Source organism: Amphiura filiformis, chromosome 4 (genome assembly GCF_039555335.1).
Source record: "Amphiura filiformis chromosome 4, Afil_fr2py, whole genome shotgun sequence".
NCBI lineage: Eukaryota > Metazoa > Echinodermata > Ophiuroidea > Amphilepidida > Amphiuridae > Amphiura > Amphiura filiformis.
In genome coordinates, this window is record NC_092631.1 from 65,275,635 (window position 1) to 65,302,686 (window position 27,052).

The 27,052-nt window shown below is 35.3% G+C and overlaps 1 protein-coding gene across 1 annotated transcript in view; it reads right to left on the reverse strand.

The window, feature by feature from the left end:
* Positions 1–977: 977 nt before the first annotated feature.
* The window catches only part of LOC140151203 (autophagy-related protein 9A-like), a 50,926-nt gene continuing 24,851 nt past the window's right edge, over positions 978–27,052 (reverse strand). The window contains exons 15-21 of the mRNA XM_072173461.1: positions 26,589–26,629; positions 26,010–26,144; positions 23,770–23,949; positions 22,420–22,665; positions 21,528–21,760; positions 19,976–20,165; positions 978–2,806 (exon numbers count right to left, since the gene is read on the reverse strand). Coding sequence (XP_072029562.1) covers positions 2,756–2,806; positions 19,976–20,165; positions 21,528–21,760; positions 22,420–22,665; positions 23,770–23,949; positions 26,010–26,144; positions 26,589–26,629 — 1,076 coding nt within the window. The 3' untranslated portion in view covers positions 978–2,755. The remainder of the gene's footprint in view (positions 2,807–19,975; positions 20,166–21,527; positions 21,761–22,419; positions 22,666–23,769; positions 23,950–26,009; positions 26,145–26,588; positions 26,630–27,052) is intronic.

The window sequence follows — 27,052 nt, forward strand, 5'->3', positions numbered from 1 at the left end:
ATGAAGTGTACTTTGAGAGCGACTTACATTATTGCCTTTTCAATCCAACATAAGCATCATATCCCAAGAATTATGCATTCTTTGCACACTACATGTACTATGCAGCATTCAGAGATCTGCTCTTCATCAAGATATAAAACCTTTCTTGACCATAAACTGTCTGTTATCTTTTTAACAATGCATAAACAATAACGATTCAGGGCTGCAGCAAAGTGGATTGCAACAACTTTGATGTGATGAAAGTCATTTTGCAGAGATACTGATCTTGAAAAGGATAAAATTGCTGATAAGTGCAAGGTACGCCAATACAGATATCTACATAATATACTGTATACCAATCACAGAAATAGAAGGCTTAACTTGCCCATTACTTGTAATTTCACTTGTATATCAGCACTTCATAAATGATGTATGCACTTTTGTTTTTGTACATAATATATAGTAGCAATTGAGCTTGGCAAATAACAAAATGGATGGATATACTGAGAAGTTAAATATTAATTGCTGCTATTAGAAGTAGTATTTCACTAAACTAATATACTTTCCAAAAACATAAACACATTATTCAGTGTTATACAAATAAATCATTCTTTGCCAAACACTTACTAGTCGTTGCTTGATAGTTTTATACATAATACCTCATCATTATTTGATTTAAAATTGAAATCACATGCAAGACCTTGATATATAAGCAACTGATTTGCCAATGAGGTCAGAAACTTCTCTAATTTTGGGCCAAATAATCCAGCTTATTTGTCAATCAATCGTTTTTGTTTATTAACTAAATCGAGGCGATTTTGTTTATTAATTAGATCGATGGTTGAGAACCAGTTAGGAGGACAGCTTTTATGGTCTACTTAGCTTAGCAATGCTTTGCTGCCTTCGATAGCGCATTGTATCGGAGAGGTACCTGGCTTTTATCAAAGCCCAAACCCATAAAAAGCCTGTAGCAAACTCTGTCAGGCTACACTCGCTCCGATACCATAGCGCGTTGACCAAAATATCGATTGAATCAATTTTACGACTATGCTTGAATTAACAACCCCTTGAAACCTAATTACACCACTTTATATAAACATAAACTTACAAACATTATTGACTTTCTATTGACCGCAGACACGACCCCAGACATGCTTATTTAATGACCACTTGCGTAGTTGATGAGTGGGTCGTGATGTACTTACTGAACACAAAGGAAATTGATTATGGATTTACCATCGACCGTGTTTATAATCCTGCTGCTCTGCTAAGCGCTCCGATAGATATCAGCAAACTCAGATACTGTTAAGCTTGTTCCTATCGAACGCGTATGTGAACCATTATCGAGACAGCAAAGCATTGCTGAGCTAAGTAGACCATAAAAGCTGTCCTCCCTTAGCCTTAACTCACATTGGTTTTCATTTCATGTTTCATCTTCTTTCTGGTTCTCAACCCTTGAAACATTGATTCAGCTCTGATGATCACTGCCTCATCACTTCAAATCACACATTCGCTTCCATTTCAACTCTTCCTCAAATCAAAACAATTTGAAAGCAATTTATTAGATTCACTTGCTTTGGAGCTATTGAATATTGGCACAGGGCATCACCTGTGTGCAAAAGTGGCTTCTTTTCATGGCCAGACACTGTAGGTTTATAGCACAAGTAGAGTCTGAAAAATCATTACAAATTGGGGAAATGTGTATGGGCTCTATTTTTTGGAATAGTTGCATTACCAATTAGCTCCTGTGGTATCTAAATCAAAGCGGAGCTCCACTATAACCAGTTTTACACTTTCTAATTAAAGCAATAATGTGCAATGTCAATAAAGAATAGATTCTTTTGTTTTCCACAAAATGTTAGTTTATAATATACCTAAAACTAAAATTGAACTGTAAGTAATTAAAGCACATTTACGCTTAGTATTTCACATGGTATACACCACTGGGCATTACAATCCTGCAAAAAGTAGAAATTCAAGAAAAATGAGGGTGTCAGTATGGATCAAATCACACATTATGGCTTTAAACTGTTATTTGACATGACAGGATTTTGCTCAGGTGTATATAATTTTGATAATTCCCTACTTTTTAGGTATGGAAAAAACTAAACACTTTTGGAAGTTATGGGAGAAAAAAAACCTTATACTCATTGAAACACATGTCAAATCATGGAAAAATGAATATTTCTTAAAACTTTGGGAGAAGGGAGCCATTCTACAAAATAAAACAAAAATAAAAAAACCAAACATTGCACAACTGTACTAAGATCCTCAATCTGGATGTAATCAACTGCTATTCACAATTTCACATTTTATAAAACAAACTTGATTGAAATTTATACAAGAACTTTGTACAAAATCATTCCAAACGATTAAAAAAATTTCAAGATATTTGGTTTATTGGTAAAATTAACAACAAATGAGGTAATATTCTGTGTAAACAAACCAATACACCATACCATACCATACCATACCATACCACTATAAACATATCTCTTTCTTTGTGTAAAGTCACATGGCAAATAGCTGATAAATATATACAGACTCAATTCACATCTATATTATAAATAATACCACACAATCAACAATGTGATCATCCACTAGACCTGCATATCACTCGTGTCCACCAATGATCCTTCAGGTACGATGGGTAGAGGAGCGCCCTCTGTCTGTTCACAATGTCCATCTTGTTCAACACAAATTTCCTCTGGTGGTGAAGCATCATCATCATCATCATCTTGATCGTTGTTGTCCATTGCCCAGTGCCGTCTAGCATCTATATCTGGTGAGGATAATGTCCTGGTAGGATGATGCTACGGTCATGGAGCTGCACACACATAAATACAAGAGATATTATAATTACGTATTTGTCACAATCAAAGATTCAAAGTTTTCTCAAATCCCAATAAATACCACTGAAAAATATAAAGTTGCAAGTGGATATTTATGTCAAAATTTCGGTAAACTAAACAAACCACCATAATGTTATGGTGAAAAATGTTCTTTTTTTCCAGAATAGTGGCTTTTCTCACTGTACAAAACACAAAACATATTTTGAAACTTGACATAAAAATGTCAATAAAAAACTTTGTATTGCCTTTTCAAAATAAGTATGTATGAGAATTGAGTAGGTCAGGTCATACATGTAATGTAAGTTTATGTAATTTTCCAAACTGATGGCATAAAAAGTACACAGTATACATAGTGCCTATTATAGATGCAGCTTGTAACATAACAGATTAGAATACCATTAGCTACAACATAGAATGACAGTAACACCTGGGCATTCAGCTTAGATGACTGGGACATTATAAATACCTGAATTACAACAGTGTTTATATTTTAGATGTTTTCCATAGAAAATGTCCCATTTGACTTTTGGTTTAAAATTACATAGCACTCTTGGCTCTAGGTGATAAGTACGTATGTAGGTCTAATGTGTTGTGCTCATCATTTATAACTTGACACAGCTGTTTGCAAACATAAAAATCCATGTTTTGAGATATTTCCTCAAAATATCAAGACATATATTAAGAACCACTAGGCCAATAGTGGACTTGATTGTACTCATTTAGATGCATTTTTCATACGTTTTCCAAATATGGTTATGAAAATGAACAATTATGAATTTTTTTAATTTTTCAGGAAAATTTGGAGCTTGCATTCTGCATATGAGTACAAATATGCCTACAATTGGTCTGTACATGTTATATTTTGTTTAGTTTATTTGTCTTATTTTTTAAAAATAAGTTACTTTTTAGTTGTTGATACATACATGTTTAGTTCCTTTAAATCAAATAAAGCTAATCCTGTGAATGGGTTGGCTTGATGCAGAGAACACATATTACACAAGGGATATTGGACAAGATAGAACAAGTTGAATGGGGCTGGCTATCTCGACCTCACACTTAGATCCACATCGATTTAGATCACTAAAACCTGATTCCTGATACTGGGCTAATCCAGTTGAATCCATACACCCCCTATGGAGGACATGACTTAATCTTCCACACAGGGAGTGTGAATTAAAAATGGAGTTACCTGAATGGGGGACTCCATTTGAAATCTACACCCCTGTGTGGGAGATTAAGGTCTTGTCTTTCAGAAGGGGGTATATAGATTTCAAATTGAATAGCCCATTGCTCTTTTCATTCAAAAAGTAATATCTCTACCGCCATGTCTCTGCTTCTACAAATAGTAGACAGAAAATGAAATCAGGAGTTAGTGAAACTGAAACAGTGAAAATCTGTATGTATCTACAAAAGTAGACAAAATTGAAGTGATCATAAAATACAATTCGACCACTTTTATATGACTAAATGGTATTTTATGATCACTTCAAAGATGGTTGAATTTGAAGCAGACATGAACACAAATATTGAAAATGTTATTGTGTAAATTGGCAAAAGGAACTGCTTTACTCTTTCATTTCATTTCATTTTATTTAGGATTCAAACCAAGGATAAAAAATACAGAAAGGAATACATTTAAAAGCACACTTATTTCCACTGTGGTCCTTGATGAGCCTACAAGGTACAAGAATAAAGAAATATTTGGATTTCACTTTACATATGTGACATGATCTGGTCCATGGGGGCCAAAGGCGGCAAATTTGAAACTGAGATAAAAGCAAAAATATGGAGTAAAAAACAATAAAATACATAAGAAAATACACATTATAAAACCTCATAACTTTAGAACCAAGTATGCTAGACCTCTGGTGTTTTCAGTATATGATAGCTTAATGTTACTACAAGGTATTATAGTAACTCAATTTTCAAAAATGCCTCCTTTGGCCTCCATTGAGCAGATCGTGTCACATATGATATTACACACATCAAGGTGGTACCACACCCCCTGACAAATCCTGTGACCAGTTCCGCACTCCTCCCAAAGAAACAAACACACACCGGCAACAAAAGCCATGCACTCCAACAAAAGGATACGACCAGATACGGACCATAATCAAATTATATACATGTTCAAACTCTCAGAAGACATTTATGCAGATATTAGGCAAGAAAGCTAACTGGAAGGGTTTTAATTTTAAACCTTCTATGGAGATATCACTTGTAGTATTTGAATACCAAGGAAACTAATTTGAAAATGGCTGGCAAGGAAAAAAATACTTGTGTCTTTGTTTTTAACTTTTAACTGTGAGACAGAACTTGAAAGTCATTTGATATAGATGGTCATCAATACAGATCACCATGCATGCTCTGAGAGGTCATTACACAGTACTGCGTAAAAATTAGATGCAGATACAATTTCTTCAAAGCTAAAATGCATTTTTGTTGCTAGTAATCTTTCTCATGGTTGTATAATAATGTTATTTCAGTTATAATCTATTAGCATGTACAGGTTGAGTAAAAATGATATGTGCCCAACTTGACTCATTTATTTCTGGAATCATGGACACTCTAAATAAATATTATGCTCATCCACCTATAATATTGTTCATTTCTTCATCAACTAAATTTTGTATTTTAGAAATTGGTAATTTCAATCCAAAGATGCAGCAATTTCAATATAATTCCCCATTTTCATGTCACCATATAGAGTGTTAATTGTTGTGCAGTGCTTCCTGTCTCCTATAATGAGTCATTTAGCATGCCTATTATAACAAAACTGATACCAGAACAATTTCATTTGCAATACACAGATATGAATGGCTAAATTAAATATATATGGCACTTAATAATGACATTCTATAATTAGTGGCATAGCCAGTGGCCGGATGGTGCCCCCACCCCCACTCATCATGGCCATCAGTTCACTAAAGCCGTCGGTGCAGGAAGGGCTTTGGCCAAAAAAAATTGGGGTCAACAATAGACAATTTTTTGTGCACTGCTTTATGCAGGATGAAGAAATAAAGAGTAAATGTGACATGATCTGGTCCATTGGGGCCAAAGGAGGCATATTTGAAAATTGAGTTACTGTAATTATTACATTATACATACAATAGGCTATCATTTACTGAAAACACCAAGGTCTAGCATACTTGGTTCTAAAGTTATGAAGTTTTTTGCTGTCTATTTTCTTATATATTTTATTGTTCTTTACTCCATATTTTTACCTTTATCTCAAGTTTCAAATTTGCCGCCTTTGGCCCCCATGGACCAGATCGTGTCACAAATATAGCCCAAGTACTAACTAAAAACTTGGATGTGACCCACCCTTTTTGCCCATTAACGATGCCACATTGAATGATATTGATATAAGCTTAATGGGATGTTGATATTTTTTTGCACTTTTTTGTGCACTTGTTCTGCACCCCCACACACACTTTCTAGATTCCTTGTATTGATTTCGTACTGATCTAGATTCATAGGCATCATGTGCGCATCTCTAATATTTATAGCTCTTCACATTATTCTGTTTTGATATTTGGCAACTTGTGTAAGTATCTTGTTTATTAACAAAAAAGAATCTTCCCATACATGCATATAATATCAAGTAGCTAAAAACATGTTTTGCAAGTCTGTAAATATATTTATTTGGTCTTAATCCATGGGGAAAATACATACATGTATAATATCAAGTACTTATATATGTTTTACAAGTCTGTAAATATATTTATTTAGTCTTCATCCATAGCGACAATACTTTTGTTTTTACTATTCTGTCTGAAACTTTGCATGGACAATATTTTGGTAGTGTATTATTTTTAACTGAAATGATTGCTGCTGCTGCTGCAGTATCGATCAGTCAGAGGTACAGTTATTTCACTGCCCATGGCATTTCAAACGTAGGGGGCTTGTGATCACCATTACCTTCCCCATAGGATGCCAACTTTAAGAAAATCACCAAATGCTATCATGTATCAAAAGACATTGTATGAGCTATTTTATATGGATAGCACACAATATTGCACACAAAACTTTTGGTTCTCAACGCATAAGCGTCAGCCATAATGCCTCCACGTGAGATGTGCATCACTTTACATGGGGCAGTTTCACTTGGGGAAGTGTGATTAAAAGCAACTAACAACAGAGCTGTACGGTGAGCAAGAAGAGGGAGCCCTGGGGTAGTGACACCTTTGAAAATGTCATCAACTGTAGAGGAGGTCTGTATACTTTGTTCCACCCGTTTTTGCAACTATACGTCTTACCAGTTCCGAGGAATCATGCTCACAATTTTGAGTTATGCAATTAGCATATTTTGTGACAAACTCCTAATGGAATCTGAAGACCGCCAATTGCCACCCCTCCACCAGGTCACATCACTATACATATTACCAGTTCCAGGAAATTGTGCTCACAAGCTTGGACAAATAGACTGATGGACAGACAGACATCAAGGAAATATAATGCCTCCGGTGGAGGAATAAATAACATAATTATCATACAAATTCAAGTCAAAATTACTTCTATATAGGTTAATAATACATAAACTATTTAATGTATCAGTTCAAGTGGCGATCAGTGGCACCAGAGCCAATTGAAAAGGAATAATATGTTAAAATAACAGGTTAATTAATTGATCAAATGCATTAAATGCAATTTGTTTTGCTGAAATATTGCAGAACTTTGTCCTTCCCCCTCCCTTAAAAAAAATCAGGTCATCAGTGCTAGCGTTAGAGGTTTAGGGGTGGACTATGACTTGATCAATGGCAACTGTTGACACACTTTATATAAATATCATATCAACTGGACTCTTATAAATGGGACCATCTTGATGATAGTCTAGATAAAAGTTGTACATGTGATATGAGCTGAGATACAATGCAAAGATAAATAGGTGCTGAGAAATTGGACAGAAGTAAATTTATGCAAATGAGCTACCAAATTAACATATTTTGCTTCCAAAACCTAAGTAATGGAATTTGAAGACCGCTAATTGCCAGCCCTCTACCAAGTCACATCACTCAAACCAGTTCTGTGAAATTGCACTCGCAACCTCAGACAGACTGAATTACAGATGGAAAGCTGGACGGAATGCCAGACGGACAACCAGGAAACATATTGCCTCTGATACAGTGGCGTGCACAGCACATTGAAAGTGGGGGCCAGGTTATTCAATTCCCCCGAATGGAATCTGATTAGGAGTGTAAGGTGCGGGCGTATGACTGATTTCCCCCGATTTCCGGAAGTTTCCCCCGAATGACCAACAAAAGTGGGGGGCATGTGCCCCCCTGCCCCCCCCCTTGAGCATGCCACTGCTCCGATAGAGGCATAACAATAAATAGGAATACAATAGAGAAACATTATCATCTTACATGCATTTTACGTGAGGCAGCTATTCAACTGTATTTGAAATAAGATGCTCTTGTGCTCACACAACAGTGAATCGTTCTCAAATTAAACTGATTCCATCCCAATAACAACACAGTAATGAAGAAAGAAATGTGGCAATCTTTCTAAAATTAAACTGATTAGTTTCAAGTAACAACAGAGAAAAGTGAAATAAAATCTAGGAATCTTGGTCAAATTAAACTGATAAGTTTCAAGTAACAGCACGGGAAAAGTGAAATGAAATAGAGCAATCTTTCTCAAATTAACTGATTAGTTTGAAGTAACAACAACACAAGAATGTGGAAAGAAATAAGGTAATGTATATCAAGTTCTTCTGTTATCAGTATTATGATTTGGTTGGTAGTGATATGTTATTTGATATCTGTAGTAATACTTAATATATGATGTCTTTTTTGTTTTATTTTAATTTGCTGCAAGTCATTGTCCTGTCCTAGCCCACAGCCACATAATTGATAAGGGACCTGTCGGCTTTTACAGGCTAGTCTTAGATGGCATTGTGGGGTTTCATATAATTGTATTACTTGATTTGTTAAATTACATATTTTTTAAGGGTGTCTACGTTTAAACGTTTCATGTGTAACCGTCCGCTAAATGCACTATCCGTTTAGAAAAATCGCTAACCGTTTAAACGTAAAAAAAAAAAAAAAAATCGATGTTTTTCCTACTCTTACACAAAGTCTAATCAGGGTTGGCGCGATTTAAACCAATTGATTTAAATCACGATTTAAATCACGATTTAAATCAAATGATTTTTTTTTTTTAATCACTGATTTAAATCAACTTTTTCAGTTTTTGCTGTTTTTGATAAATTTAAGTTAATTTCTATCTTGAATTGCCTGTTTTACTTCATTTGTAATGTTTCTACACCTTTTGGATACAATTAAATACCTCTATGATGTCATTTTATCTATTGCTAAAAAATCATTTTCAAGGTGCAGAATTCAACAGGTTTTTTCCCATGATTTTACCAAATTTTTTCTTTGAAATTTTCACATCTGAAAACATGTTTTGATTTTTTGTAAATACCTGATAGGATTGCACATTATGTCTAGCATTCCACTGGTCTCTTTAGACTTAATCATGGGGTATAGCAGTTCTTGAGATAAAAAAAAATCCAAAAAATCGATTTAAATTAAAAAAATCCGATTTAAATCAAATAAATCGATTTTTTTTATTTAAAAAAAAAATCAAAAAAATCGCCAACCCTGAGTCTAATCCACCACCAAACCTTACTACATGTATACCAACCTACCCTAGCCCAACTAACCTTTAACCTAACCCAAAACCCTAGCCCTTACCCCAAAAAAAGGGAATTAGGGGAGAAATTGATTTCACCTGAAAATCTGACCTATATTTAATATTTTTAAATGCATGAATGTGTTAATAATGTTTTACTTTATTTTCCCTCATTTCATCGAAATTGTTATTTTTATTGCTAACAAAATAAAAGAGAAACCTCTCACATAATTTTGGAAATTAAAAAAAAATCTAAAATTCTAAAAATACCAAAAAAATACATTAGAATGCAAAAGCTTTTTTTCTTCTGGGTAAGAATTATTTTCTTACATGCAACAGTTTTTTTTTCTTGCAGGTTAGAAATTTTATAAATAGGTCATCATATACAAAATGCATGCATGGACCTATTTATCAAATTTCTAACCTGCAAGGAAAAAGCTGTTGCATGCAAGAAAAAAATTCTTACCCAGAAGGAAAAAGCTTGTGCACTTAAGGGATGGGGTATGAGCGTTTGGACAGTATTTATTGTGGGACATTAGAGCACATCAGTCATATCAAATTGCATTCTGAAAGCGAAGAATGTCATTCTGATATCAAATAATTTTGATTTTTTGAAATTGCAATGTAATACACATTTTATGGCAAATGATTAAAATTGATATTTTGATATTTAACAGTACTCAAGTAAACTTTATAAAACTGATGATTTATACTTAAAGTGTATGTAGGTGGGATGAAAAGCCGACGATCAGTTGAAAATTTTAACCTTTCGTATTGAAGATATGGATTTTTTTCCCAAAAAATCCATATCTTCAAGTTGTTTTTTTTCGGTTTTGGAGTGTCCCTGGACCTAGACCTAGATGCTAGGATCATTCATGGTTGACCTTAAAAAATAAAAATTTCAAGATATTTTGTATTTTTAATATGAAAATTGATAATTTGTATTCATGTCATACTCTATTAATGATTTCAAAATGCATTGAATTTGAAGGCATTTTGAAATCATTAATAAAAAAATAATTTTTTTTTTTATTTCAACCATGAATGATCTTAGCATCTAGGTCCAGCTGTCGCTCCAAAACCGAAAAAAAAAAAAATTAAAAAAAAAAAATGGGGGGTGGGATTTTACTTGAACGTGGGACTATACTCGGACGAATACGGTATCAGAATTTTAAAAATTTTTTAAATTTCCAAAATTATGTGAAAGGGTTCTCCTTCCAATAATTAGCCATAAAAAAATTGCCAATTTGATGAGATGAGGCTAAATAAAGTAATTGAAACTTTATTAATTTACATAAATGCATTTACTAAACCTGCTAATACAGGTCCGATTTTGGGGTTCCCTTTTGGGGGTTGGGGCAAGGGTGTTAGGCTAGTTGGGCTTGGGTGGTTCGGGAAGGGGTTAGAGTTTGTATAAGGGTAGTAAAAAAAAAAGGTAAAACTTTTTAAAAAAATAAAAAAAATAAATAAATAAAAAAACGTTTACACGGTTAACCGACCGGATTATGGTCCGTTTAAACGGTTAGACAAATAACCGTGAATTTACACCCCTAGTATTTTTGTATTTTGGGGTTTTTTTTTATTGTTTTATTTATTTTTTATTGTGATACCAAATAATACTAAGCTAAACCAACACTATAAAAATATTGGTGTAACACATCCTACCCTAAATATACTGCCGACAGTGAATTTTTTTGAAATTATTTTGAGACATGAAAAATAAATAAAGGTCATCTTAATTAAATACATTGTGGATAATATATATTCTTAAATGGAACAAAGTACATGTAGTTTCTGACTGTTTGCTTTCATAAGAAGTGAAAAATGTTTTTAAATATATGAATTTTAACTGTCTTCCTATTTACCCTAAAATTTAATTACGTTTTGCCAATCAAACAATATTTTTAGGCCGTAATGAAGATATACATTTTTTTCCAAAAAAGACCTTAAAATTTTTAGGCCTTTGGGGGGAAAAATGTATATCTTGAATACGAAAGGTTAAATTTTCAAATGATGGATGGCTTTTTCTCCCAGCTACATTAGATTTATATAGTTTACTTCAAGGATTGTTAAACATCAAAAATTTAAAAAATTTAAATTTTTAATAAGTTGCCATAAAAATTTGTATTTTATTGCAAATTTTAAATAAATCAAAATTATTTGATATCAGAAGAACATTCCTCGTATTCAGAATGCAATTTGATATGTCTGATGTGCTCCTATGTCTCACAAAAAATACTGTGCAATTGTTGCTATCTGATCCCTTAAGAGTATATGTATTTCAACTGGAATAGCCAATTGTCAATGGGAAACTGAAGTATAGATTGATTCTTCATTACAAATGACTTTTATTTCATCATTTCACATAAAGCAGTTGTTGCATGTTCCAACACACAAAACAATCATGTCATTGACAGAGATGAGGCTAAGATCATGGGAAAAGAGAGCAATGGATATAAAAGATGGATTAAAAAAGCAATCACCACCAGGAAGCGGGGCAACACCATGAACAGACATGAGGGGCAATACAGCTTAAGTCATGTTTTTAACAATCTGGTATCTGACAGAAAATCAACTGGCAACTCGGTTGCTAAGCAGCAGTCAACATCAGCTGTACACAGATCGCCATTACAACAATAGCATCGAAAAAGGAAACTGAAAGTTTCCGAAACATCTGCAAGTAAGTGGATATTTTATTGGACTAGTCGTATGAAATCACAACTAACAACACACAAGACAACGGAAATAAAGACATTGTGCCACAGGTGTATCCAGGTGTACTCAGATTTCTTGGAACAGATACAATATAACAGACATGGTTTGAGGGTATTTTCATGATCCAGGGAAGGCTCAAACAAGAGGGATGAGACATTTAGTATGCCCTAGTTACACAACTAATTCTATGCAGTCAAGGCTCACAATTAAATCACCCCAAGTCATAAAATAACAGTTTAATCAAATCAACTGATCGTACAAAAGATAACACAATGAAAGTGTTTGGGATTTTTTGCTGCCGTAAGAAATGGTTGTAACGGTTTATTCTGATCAAACGATGCTAACCAAGATAAAACATTATCAGCCATTGTGCATTAAACATTACATGATCCATGTACATGGGTTCATAGCTGCTGATTCCTTTGTATAATAGACCGAACTAGGTCTAGTTTAGAGCCATGGCAAAATCCCATCAAGCATCAATAGCCAGTTACTAGCAAGCCTGCATGCTTGCAATTTTGACATCGAGATCGGAAGGAACTGGGCCAGTTCTATAATAGACTAAGCTCTGACTTTGGCTCAAATAACATAATTAGCAGGATATTAGCTTGAGACTCTCCCATTAATTTTTGTATCCTTGGAGGTTGTCACTTTCTTTGTAGAGCTTTACATGCATGACAGGCTATTTTGCTGTATTATACAATTGTCACCATACTACTTTGTTCTCTTCTACTAAACAATATTCCTAACCTGTGTGGGGATACCGTATGTATTATCCAACCTGTTACAAAGGAGGCACCCAGAGGATTATGTATGTGGGATTTGACAGTGATAAGCTTACTTAATGGGTGCATGTAAGTTTTATTTCTGTTGAAGCCAAACAATTAGGGGCTGCCACTTTCCTTCCTTTCCTTTCCTTTCTAGTACTTCCTATTGCAGCTCATTTGAGCTATACTGGAAGTCCTCTGGAACTTAGAGGAGGTGAATACAGATATCAGAACCGGGGATGGTCCCCCTTCTCTTTTCGAATAGCTCTGACACTTAACGTGCACAGGATTTGACTCTTCCTGTACATGGGACCACCAGCTTTACGTGACTTTCCGAACCACGAGACACCGTTCATACACTACATATAATCTGCATGTGCTACGTAGTATGGTAACATCCCGCTATCTCTAAGGTCTGCTATCTCTAAGGTTCGCTATCTCTAAGGTTCGCTATCACTAACGTGTAAAGTCTATGGAGACAGAATCCGCTATCTCTAATAGAGAAAAGGTTAGCTATACCTAAAAAAGGTCCGCTACTTCTAAGATTCGATATCACTAATTTAAAATAAGGTTCGCTAGTTCTAAGGTTCGATATCACTAATTTTAAATAAGGTTCGCTATCACTAATTTAAAATAAGGTTCGCTATCACTAATTTTGAATAAGGTCCGCTATCACTAATTTATTGAAGGTTCGCTATCTCTAAGGTTCGTTATCACTAATTCCAATAAAGGTTCGCTATACCTAAGGTTCGCTATCACTAATTTTAAATAAGGTTCGCTATCCCTAATTAATTAAGGTTCGCTATCTCTAAGGTTCGTTATCACTAATTTCGATTAGGGTTCGCTATACCTAAGGTTCATTATCACTAATTTTAAATAAGGTTCGCTATCACTAATTTTAAAAAAGGTCCGCTATCTCTAATTTTAAAAAAAGGTCCGCTATCTCTAATTTTAAAAAAGGTCCGCTATCTCTAATTTCAAATAAGGTCCGCTATCTCTAATTTTAAATAAGGTCCGCTATCTCTAATTTCAAATAAGGTCCGCTATCTCTAATTTCAAATAAGGTCCGCTATCTCTAAGGTTCGCTATCTCTAAGGTTCGTTATCACTAATTACGAAAAAGGTCCGCTATCTAAGGTTCGTTATCACTAATTTCGATTAGGGTTCGCTATACCTAAGGTTCGTTATCACTTAATTTTAAATAAGGTCCGCTATCTCTAATTTTAAAAAAGGTCCGCTATCACTAATTTATTGAAGGTCCGCTACTTCTAAGATTCGATATCACTAATTTAAAATAAGGTTCGCTAGTTCTAAGGTTCGATATCACTAATTTTAAATAAGGTTCGCTATCACTAATTTAAAATAAGGTTCGCTATCACTAATTTTGAATAAGGTCCGCTATCACTAATTTATTGAAGGTTCGCTATCTCTAAGGTTCGTTATCACTAATTCCAATAAAGGTTCGCTATACCTAAGGTTCGCTATCACTAATTTTAAATAAGGTTCGCTATCCCTAATTAATTAAGGTTCGCTATCTCTAAGGTTCGTTATCACTAATTTCGATTAGGGTTCGCTATACCTAAGGTTAGTTATCACTAATTTTAAATAAGGTCCGCTATCTCTAATTTTAAAAAGGTCCGCTATCTCTAATGTTAAAAAAGGTCCGCTATCTCTAATTTTAAAAAGGTCCGCTATCTCTAATTTCAAATAAGGTCCGCTATCTCTAATTTTAAATAAGGTCCGCTATCTCTAATTTCAAATAAGGTCCGCTATCTCTAATTTCAAATAAGGTCCGCTATCTCTAATTTTAAATAGCGCCCGCTCTTCCTAATTTTATATAAAGCCCACTATACATCTCTAATTTTCAATAAAGTTCGCTCTTTCTAATTTTAATTAGCCCACTATCTCTGACTTAAAAGTTATTTTAAATAAAGCGGGAAAGGCGCCCTCGAGTTGAATAGTTTATACGGGTGAAAATATACACATAAAAAAACCCAACATACTCTTTAAAAAAAAGAAGCCGTTTCTTAAACACACTAAAACTAAATTACAAGATAAAGTAGTCAATAGATAGAGAATTTTGTCATGCATATTTTCATGGCCTGCTACTATAAACTTGATGTGGGAGTTACCACCTGTTGATGGAAGCAGCAGGCTGCGGTCTTCGGATGGCTGGTAAAGCTGCCAATCTGAAGCCTGATGTGTTATTGATGTAACTGCTTTATGGTAGGATGTTCCAAATGACACTGATCCCAAAGTGACCCCTTTTTTCCATCACATGTTGTTTGGAAGATATAAATTGCATAAAGGACCCCCTGTTCTGATTTTGATGGTATCAATGATTTTAAAGATGGAAGTAACTCGACGTATGGCCTAAAAATGTGAGCCCTATTTAGCACCTAAAGTCTGTGGAAAGTTTTTTTTGGGTGGTATGTACAATTTAAGGAGCATTTCCATGCGTTTTCGTGTCTTTATCTATTTAAAATGCACGTGAAAAAATGAGGACATCACTGGCAGCGTGCATGGACGCCACCAGGTTTTTCGCTTTCCGTGCGTTTGCCGGGAATAGGCCTAGGCCTACATTCATTTCCAATTTAATAACAGCTTCGATTTTGGAAGAAGCTAGAAACCTTTTAATATGAGTAAAGAAGGGTTTAAAAATATAGAAAACAATGTTTATTGGTGTTTAAATTACAAAGAGACTTTTCAATGTTATTGTTAGCTGTTTTAACTTTTTTTGTTTGTAATTTAAACTCAAGTTTTGGCCTTCAATTTTGATTAAATTGCATAAAAATTAAGTTTTTTTTAAATAATTCATATAGGTTTCTAGTTTGCTCTATCTATACCAATGTTTTGTGTGTTCCAAATTATTACTAATAATCAAAGTTGAATTTATATTAAAATTTAATTTCAAATAGTCAATCATCACATTTGCTTATTGGACAAAACGGGTTAAATCCGATGCTGGATGGGTGGGATAGGCCTGTTTGTGTTTCAATTTTTGATGATAGTACTTTGAAAATGAAAATTGCAAATCAGCAACTATAATGCGTTGAATTCGCCAGCGTGTCTAAAGGATATATAAAAGAAAATAACCCAAAAATTAATGATTGTGAAGCAGTTTCCGGCAAAAGTTTATCACGCCTATAGTCCCAACTTTGCATAAAATCGTGTTTTACAGATCTTGTGAATGTGATCTCTATAAATTTGAAAATAAAATGCGACAATTTGAGCAATGTTTACGATTATGTGCGCATGAACATACCAGTTCAAAACGTGGTTAGCAGTCAGATATAGGGTCTAAATACGGGAAAATCTGTCGCTAATTTTCTTAAAAAGTAGGCCTATACCTAAAAATGTGGTGTCATTTTCAAATATGCGGAATTTTGTTCTGATTTATGATATCAACAATATTATTATAAAGTTGGAGGTAACTCGACTAATGTCCTAAAACGCGACCCCCTATTTAGCACGTAGATTTATGGAAAAAAGTCATTTAATTGGCAACTTCTGTAGATTAAATTCAGACTTCCGCTCTCCCCATGGTTCATTTAGAATTGGGTAAATGAATCATGAAAGTACTCCGTCCTTCGGAGGGGACGTTAAGCCGTTAGTCCCGTGTGCAGAGAGCCATACCTGTATATGTATTTCGCAGCCAGTTTGAAAAGAGTAGGGTGTTAACCCCTGACTGTTCCTAACCCGTCCGGTGTTCAAATGGAACCCAATGGAAATAAGCTTCAATAGAGGCTTTCTTGGGTTATCCAGGGTTGTCAAAACCCGAACAAATCAAAACAAATAAAAAAATTAGCATATATTATCATAGAGGGCAGTACACAGCCCACTGTTTTTTGCCAGGCTTATTGACAATAATCGTATGGTATTGCATATCGTATGGATTCCCCATCTCTTTTCCCTCCTCTCCCTATCTCCCCTCTCTTTCCCCTTCTCTTTTCCTCTCTCTCTCTCCTTTTCCTTTTTTCCTTCGCTAGGGGCGAGGGTCTGAGGGGGGGGCCCAAATAGGCAATTTTGTCAGGGGGCAATTGCCCCACCTGCCCCACCGCCCCCACCACCCGCCAGGCAGCTACGCCACTGGATCAGAGAAGATATTCTCTGGTTTGATCAAGTAAAATAGGGTGAATAAATTATGATGCATCAAATGGCTTCAATTGGAATTAATTTCCTTAATTTTGGAAAATTTTCCAATTTCCAACTTCCTCAGACACCTCCCCTGCATAGACAATAGTGGATAAACAAGTCGCCGATTTCGTTTTTGTCACCTGGTACTTTATGTTTAACACAATTATTTTATAGGCCTACAATTATAACAGAAAAAACTTGTGCCAAAATGGTCCACCAAATGACTTTAATTAGGTCTTCATTTTGGAAAGGTTTCTCACTTCTTAGGGGGACACAACATACATGTATATCCCCAACACCTGAGCACAACGCGATCGGCTATCAATTGTAGGCCTATACTGGTGCTGACGGTGAACTGATTCAAATCTCTTCAACTTGTTCAGACCGGACCAGTATACGTACTAGCGATCTTGCAAACTTTATCATGTTTATTAAAATAAAATTACTGATCATAGCGAACCTTACAGTAAATTAGAAATAACGGGTCCTATTTTAAATTAGATGGGCCTTATAGCGGGCCTTATTTTTAATTAGAGATAGAGGGCTTTATTTTAAAATAGCGAATTTTATTTTCAATTACAGATATGAAGCGGGCTTTATATAAAATTAGAGTTAGCGAACCCTATTTGGAATTAGAGACAACGAACCTTATTTGAAATTAGTGATAGCGAACCTTATTTAAATTTAGAGATAGCGAACCTTATTTAAGAAATAAAGGGTAATGCATGATCCTTTACACGAAAATAATGTGTCCGAGGCAGTAAAAACGTAAATAATGGGTGAGGCGCAGCCGAACCCATTATTTAAACAATTTTACTGCCGAGGACACATTATTTATGTAAAGGATAATGCTGCACCCTTTATTTCTATTCTATTACCACAAAATAGTGTGATTTAAAGAGAAAATATCATTTTTTTTGCCCAAACATTTCAAGGTGTTTACCTCAAGGTGGAGCGCATATGCATAGCCAAAGCGCATGCACATTCCAATAACACAACCTAGCATTCCATTCTCCCCTATAAGCAGGTATGCACATACAATAACACACCCCTGACATTCCATTCTCCCCTACATAAGCAGGTGTGCTGTGCGCTCTGCTGTGCGCTGTGATGATACAGATAGAAGAACATAAAGTTCGTTGCCCTTGACACTTTATCGCTAATTAATGGTCTGTCACGTGACGCGTTTCAACAAATCACAGTGCGCGATTTTGAATAATGGGTCGTGGGGGTAATAGAATTAAAATTAGAGATAGCGAACCTTATTTAAAATTAGATATAGCGAACCTTATTTAAAATTAGAGATAGCGAACCTTATTATAAATTAGAGATAGCGAACCTTGTTTGAAATTAGAGATAGCGAACCTTATTTAAAATTAGTGATAGCGAACCTTAGAGATAGCGAACCTTAGAGATAGCGAACCTTAGAGATAGCGGACCTTATTTGAAATTAGAGATAGCGAACCTTAGGGATACCGGGATTGTTAAAATTAGAGATAGCGGACCTTATTTTAAATTAGTGATAGCGAACCTTAGAGATAGCGAACCTTCAATAAATTAGTGATAGCGGACCTTTTTAAAATTAGAGATAGCGGACCTTATTTAAAATTAGTGATAACGAACCTTAGGTATAGCGAACCCTCATCGAAATTAGTTATAACGACCCTTAGAGATAGCGGACCTTTTTCGTAATTAGTGATAACGAACCTTAGAGATAGCGAACCTTAGAGATAGCGAACCTTAGAGATAGCGAACCGTAACCCGTAGTATATGGGGGGCGAGAAGGAATTCTACAATTATATTCTACTGCTTTGAAGCAGAGACTGCTTCACACTTTCAGAGAAAATATCTCTGATACACTAACCTCACAGTAACTGAACATATTTGCAGGATTCCCGACCTTATAGGAACATTTTGGGATAGTTAATGAATTCTCACCAAAGGCAAGCCCAAGGCTCGAACCCACGCAGATCGTATTATCCCGGCCGACGGCTCAGCGCCTTAGACCGCTCGGCCATCTCGCCCCTTGTTTGGTTATACTAACTTGGCAGATACCATAGCTTAGCCTCTTGCACTAAATGTTATTACATGTACTATGGCTTCATTGATTCATGTGTAGAGTACTAACAATCATTCCTATTGGAGCTCTGAGATAGGTGCTATCCTTGTAGAGCCAGGCAGTGTGCCTTGTCCTGCATTGTACTTTATAGAACTCATTATGATTGCATGATTAATAATTACTAAGGCTTAGTGCATCACAGTTCTACTGTACTATAGTTATTATAAGTAATTACTATGGCTTAATTGATGTGTATAAAGAGAACTAAGATTCAGTTTTATAATTTTTGTTGTAGCAGCCGATAAATCAGATAAGGGTATTACCCTGGCTTGTATGCAATCTTGTGGTTCTACTGTACTAAAGTGAAACATAGCTCACTCCTAATCATTAATTTAGTTTTAACTGGAGATAAAACAAAAACTTCACTGTTATACTGATTTCTTGAAAAAAGAGCCAAAAACATGCATTTTCGGCATTCAAAATCTTGATTATATGTTGAAATTTTGCTCTTAGTCTAATTATCACTTCTTTTTTTTTACTTTAATTAATTGATTGGTTACAAGAATGAAACATGTCTTTTCCAAAAATTAGAATGCATAAATTGAAATTAGACTTCATACAAGTCTTCAGACTTTATTGTCACAACATGTGGAAAAACCCACAAAAATGCATGTTTTTGGCCCTAAATTTGACCAAAGAGATTTAACTTTTGTTGACAGTTAGAACTAAATGAATGATTAGGATTGAGCTATGTTTCATTTGGCAGAATTCTATATATTTTTAATCCCCAAATATTAGTATTTTTATGGAGTGTGGAGTAGGGCTTACCTGATGCATGTATAGAGCACTAATATTCATTTCTGTGGCAGCTGATAAATCTGATGTAGGTGTAATCCTTGTAGGGCTTTGTAGTCCTGGTAGTGTGCTTGGTCCTACTATACTCTCTGCTTGCGCCATAGGTAAATAGGATTCTGCTGAGAAGTTCACACTTGTTTGCAATGGTCCAGAGGTATGCATACTGCAATGAACATGAAAAATAAACAAAAATACAATTATTATAAAATGAACCCTCCAAAATGATTGTTGACAAACAGATTTGCACATAATGTTACAAGCATGCTTCTACAAATACACAGTTCATAATGTTCAAAACTGAATTTTGTTTTCTGGTAAGAAGAGACACACTCATACACACCCCGCCACCTATAAACACATCAGCGAATGACGAGGCAATATGTCATGAAATGTAGCAAGCATTCTTAAAGACCCTTATTCTGTATTTACACACTAAATACACTACACTAGCAACAAAGACCCACACAAGGGTGAACATTGGAGGAAAAAGTGAGTCCTGGTTCAAATGAATTTAGTCATGACCATGACTCACTTTAGGCCCAATAATACTCCTCTTTATTAAAGTAACACTCAGTATTTATGGTTTAATATCCAATTGCACAGTTCAATAGTTTCTATCCTCAAATTGAAGATAAAATCCATTTTTGTTCACTATTTCCTGGGTATCTTATGTATAGACTTTAATTCTCAACAGCCTACAGTAAGTATATAACGGGCCTGAAACAATGCCTGTATAGTTTGATCAGCTCCTAATAGGTAGGAAATGTTTGGCTTTTACCACTACGCCGAAAAGTAGACCCACGTTAAGAGTGCTATTAGTTGACCTGTCTGGTCTTTATTTTGTGTGTTAAAGAAAGTAGACAATATATATGACTTGAATTAATAAATTGTGATGCATCTGGAGATGTCAGAAGAAAATTCTTAAAATAAAATATTTGGAAATAAATCTGCGACGTGATAAGGCCCGCCGATTGCGAGCTGATCAAAGTATAGCTTGTTTATTTGCCCCATTGGAGCCACATCCTCTGATAAAAGTATATCACGGTTGTTTGAGGGGATCATTTATTAATTTTTCAAACAAAACATCATGTACAACCAAATTTTAGGCTTAAACAGTTAAATGTGATATCATGCTAATGTATACAGATGCTTTTGAGTCATTCTCAACTTTAATTTCCCCTCTTTTACAAAATTATTCACTTTTATAGTATTTTTTAAAGCTTTATCGGATATAAAATGTATCTATTAGTGACAAAATTGGTGGCGCTATTTAGTTACTGGAAATTACTCTTTCAATCTTTTAATACAAATAATTCCTTTTATTGTTTGATAAAATATGTTTATAAAATTTCCTTCTTGTTTGTTTCACCTATTCCAGCTGTTTTAAAGGCAGTATTAATCACCTAACCCTTGCAAATAAAGAAATATGATTTAGGATAAATAGCGCCATCTATAGTTTACATTTAGTTAATAATGAAGCCAATTCTATATATATCAAACAACCATGGTATAGGGCCTGTCTCACCTGCTAAGAAGACCTCCTTCTGTCTGTAGTGGTCCTTCTGTACTTGATATTGCCCCTCTCACTTTTGGCTGGTTAGCTTTGGCTGCTGCTGCTGTTGTATCTGTCCCTTTAGGTGAGCCTTCTACACTCCTGAGGGATCCTGTATGGTGACGTGGAGGTGCTGCTAATGGTGGAGGCATGCCGGCTGGGGCCATGCCTTGCTGCATTGCCAAACTACTTAGAATACTGTTGTACTGCAATGTAAATGCATAGGAAACATGTCATGTATCATGGCTTCAATGTTGCTATGTTTGGTGAGAAATATATCTAATTCTCACCAATTATGTGCAAGATATTCAGTTCAAAAAGATCAAGACTCATTCCTACAAATTTGTTTTGTGAGAACCAAAAAAAATCACTGACTGGTGACACAATTAATTTGCCCACTGGTCAGTAAATATCATGCTGATTATATTTGTTGTCAAAGTGTGTGTACCTATTGGTCATGCAGCTATAAGAATCGTTTCACAAAAAAAATTAATATCAATATCAATTCTCAAAGTAAAGAATAGCGAGATCATGACAAATCATGTGTAATTTTCAACAATGGGTCGTAAAGGTTAATAGAGTGGATGATAAGATGAGGGAATAGCACTGTATCAGAAACAAAATACAGGATATTGCCTAGGGTCTGTTATAACTGAAGACCAAAATAAAAAGACTAGTTTGCGTATGACGTCCTGTCAATCCGACAAAAAATGCTGTACTGCGCAGGCCAGCAACCAATCACATCGTGTCTTTGTCCTGACGTCAGACACAAACTAGTCTTTTTAATCCGGTCTTCAATTATAAGTAATTTAGGTACAATGACACTGTTGAACCAGGAAACACTCAGCACCCGCTTGTTACTTACCCCACCTCCTTCAAGTGAAGTGATTGATCTAATCGATGTTGCCATTGCTGTATTCTCTGCATCTACCGTATTCAATAGATGTATATCCCTCTGTGCCTGTTCTTTGAGGGCATTGATGAAGTATTCACTCTGCTGAGGTGGCTTCCATTTGGGGTTAGTCATTGTGAAGTGCATCAGGGAGAGTTCTGTTTTCCCATCCTCTGCTTGCTGATATTGACTGGCTTCACTCTTCCCCTCACTCAACCACTGTGATGATAAATGTAATTATTATGGTTTCAAAATGTGATTCCTCAAATTAAATCACAAAAAAGCTTACAAATTATGTAAATAATTCAAATCTAGGAAATAATATCCTAATCCTAGTTTCCTGTTCTGTGGCCCCTGATTGAGTTAGATTCATTTATGAACTAAAAGTAATCATAGTCTTAGTTAGAGATTGAGATTTTCCCCTCATTTGAATCAAATTTGACATTTAACATCCCAACAAGCCCAACAAGGTATTAATTTTGCCCTCCCAGAGAAAACTACACATAAAAAATAACAGCGGTGGACAGGTGGCCATGGTTAATTAAGAAATGGACTCAATTCCAATATTTGATAATATGCCTCATCAAATGACAGCTTTTTGTAATCTATTCTGTTTTTCACAATAAGGCCATATTGTCAATCAAATTCTGAATTTACAGAAGGAATTACAAAATATAAGGTATAATTTTCAGAATTAAAATGCTTTTCCCCCCCATCATCACTGAAATGGGTTCTGTCTACTAAGTCTTGAACATAACAATGACAGTTACCACTCTGTTACATTGTTATGCAATAGGGAAGATTTGAACCTATAGTCCATCCTGCTTCCTCCAGAGAGTGCGCCAGTACTTTTGCGCAGTTATTTCGGTATGTACAGATGTATCGCCTTTGATGGTGTATGTAACCATGCCAGTTCTTTGAATCAACAAGCGTTATTTAATACTATGCGCATTAGAGCACACACTGACGTCACTCTCTTGAGGAAGCCAACTAGATAATAGCTATTTAATGTTCTTTGTCCAGACCAAAGGCAAAAAATATGTTTTTCTGCTGACAGTTTCGCCAGAAACATTCTGGCTTTCTCAAATCGATTGGTGTTGTTATTGATCCATCTGCTTAGATGGATCCATGTGTTGCAGATGGATCAATAACAACACCACTGATCGCTTTGAGAAAGCCAGAAGGTTTCTGGCGAAACTGTCAGCAGAAAAACATAAGTTTTTCCTTTGGTCTTAACAAAGAACTTCAAATAGCTGTTTAATCAACAGACCTGAGTAACCTCTTCAGTCAACTAGATAATAGCCCATGATGGAAACCACTTACCCTGGGATTACCATGTGTCCTAATGTCCATCTGAGCAAAGGAACACACATCCCCAACACCTACTACATCTACTGAAAAGTTACGATAGAAGTCTACAATGTCTAAGGTTTTGGTGCGTAGGTGAAAACATAATACGAATGGTGTGACAATAGGGCTTAGCAACTCTTCTGCAAAATGGGTCTGAAAGATAAGTAAATGAACAGGTAGTTAATATTATACAAATACAACATGTTTTGAGGGGAAGTAGTCAAAACTACTGGTCCCGCGGTGTTGGATGATTTGATTTTGACTAAGTAGTCAAATCATCCAACAACGAGGGACCAGTAGTTTTGACTACTTTCAAATAAACTTATGTTGTATTTGTTTACTACTACCTCATAAAAATTTTCACTATCACGGTAAATCGTAAACAAAAGTCAAAACAAACACCAGTCAACGTGCCGGCCGGCCGGCATGGTAAATAAGCTTTGCTTACCTGATTTTATTGGAGGATTTCAATCTACATTTTGACCTACATTATTTGAATTTTCTTTTTAACATTCCATAAATAACATTTTGTTTCATAAAACGTCAAATTCGCGTGTTATTATCCATGTGTAGCATAATGCTACGTCAAAAGGAACGGTGACACAGCGGGTCGATACACCGTGTGGTAGTAGGGTGCGGAAGTTTTACTACTTCCCGCGTGCGGCGTAATTGCATGGGCGGCGGGAAGTAGTCAAAATACCGTACTTTCATGACCCTGATTTGGTAAAACAATCTAACTTGAAATTTGGACATTTTGAGATAAATCCATATCATGGGTAATGTGAAGGCGCTCTTTCCATTGGTGACATCAACAAATCGCCACCATGCCACCAAATAATGAGATTTATATATTTTCTAAGACATTAGATTTGTTTAATAATTTATTTTATTCAAAAAGAAAAACGTCAAGTGTTCAAACTTTAAAGCTCTTTTCTCGAAACAGCGATTTTAATTTCAAGTTAGATCATTTTACCAAATCAGGGCCGCTCGGACGCTGGCGTTATTAACCAATAAGATGTTAGGATTACCTAATAAATATTTATGAGGTATAGTAAATTATGATACACAGTACTATTGTTTTTACATAATGGAACAAATGGTACATAATGGTACACCAAAAATAGTCTGTTCCATTGCCAATCCCTGGTTGAAATGGCCTGTTTTACTAAAAACATGTATGTGACATATTCAAAGGGAATGAGTCACATGTCCACAACTTTCAATTAGCAGTTTTTACATCATTTTCTAGCAGTTTACAAATGTTACATTTTGATGCAAACCCTATCAAAATTGGACATCTGGTTACCAAGCTATAAGTAATTATTTATCAATGGCTGAAAACAATATAAATATATATTTAGCATGAATAGCATTCATGAACCGCACGGTGTACATTGGTAGCTTTTAAAATGGCTACTGATGACATCGCGAAATACCCAGTGGCTGTCTGGCGAAATGGCAATAATATCTGACAGCATTGGCAGCTACAGTCAAATTCAACCTGTTTTGGAAATATTTGATAGTGTAAGGGAGAGGGGTGTTGTACCAGAGAGGATGTAGTTGTCAAAGATTGAGGTAACAGCACAGGAGAAAGAGCCATGACGTGGTGTATCCGATTCCTGTATTTGAAAGAAATTTTTTTTTAAATCTGGCGACCTACCGACCCTTTCATTTGAAGCGGCCCTGTGGGCAAGCAAACAATTAATTGTTTTTGGCCTAACCACATATGTGTACATCCATATCAAAACGATGCACTTGTCGGCTGCTACATGTGTCTCATTTCACATAATAGCTTGAAATAAATACCAGACTCATCCGAAATGGAGGTCACTTCAAATCATCCCAAGTCATAGTGGTTTAGGAACACAGATTAACATTTCTTAACCTGGGGATGTGATTGGAAGTGACCTTTTTTGATTATTTAGCTAGTATTTGAAATGAGACACATGTTGCCGCCGACAAGTGCATCATTTTGATATGGAATTTGTAGACAGAAAGTTGACGAAACACACATACTTAAACTGGATCTCTAAAGATGCACTCCGTGAAATATATAACATAAAATAAAAGCGAACGAAGCGGGAAACAGTTGTACATTAGCAGCAAATTTTCAGTACTAAGCGTACCTTCTTTGATATGGATGTACACATATGTTAAATTGAAGTTTACCAGGCGCATGGCGAAGTAATCCACTATTTTACCATCATACTTACAAATTTATATTGGAATAGTTGAGCAAACTCATCTCTCACTCTGTAGGTGTGAGCCACACCTTTCCATGAGTCAGGAATGTAGTGGATCTGAGCTAGGATACTCTGCATCTGTGTCTCTGGACACCATATTAAATTCTGTCAACAATAACAAACAAAATATGATACTTTTTCTGAACACTTTTGAAAAGTTACAAAAAAGTACACTTCACTAAAATATATCAGCAATTTCCTAATAATCACACTCACATCCAGGGATGTACTTTAGTTTAACACTCGCCTGAATGCCATGGGCTTGTGACTTTGCTGTCGGGCCGATAAATTTTCAAAAGTACCCACCCGTCTGGCGGGTAAGAAATTGAGGATGAAAAACGCGTAATATTGCAACCCTGAGCTGAGCCGCCCAAAAAAATTGGATCACGCCCCTCTAACAATACGTAAGTCACATTAAAGAACAAACATAGCACAGTAAAAATGCTTTGAACTAAATTTCTAAGCTCTTTTGGATGACCTATATTATTATGTGTTCTACTACATGACACATTCCTATTCTTATGCTTTGTCACAGACATATAAGCTTACCTCATCGGGTATGAAGGTTCTACACACTGTTACTATCAAACCTGAAATATAAGCAAAAATGGCAACAAACTTGAAAATGGAAACTAAAATATGTTCAAGTTGACTAATTAAAAATAAGAATTGCAAAATCTTGGGCACCAAATTGAATTTTCAGTGGGCCAAAATTGTGACATCTGAGTAAGCACTGAGCCAAGTTGCTACCTGTGCTTGGCCATCGTGCAAGGCATTTTAAGTTTACAGATTATTTAGGGATGGTTTTACATTTACATTTATATTTACAGGCATTTATGGCGCCATTCACAAAGATACCATGGCGCTTATTACAAAAATATACACAAAGAGTCAAATAACAAGAGAATAGTTCAAGAAAACAAATGAGTCTTTTGCATAGATTTGAACGCGGATGTGGTCGCAGCAGATTTTATGCCCACGGGTAGTAAATTCCATGCCGTAGCGGCTGCAAT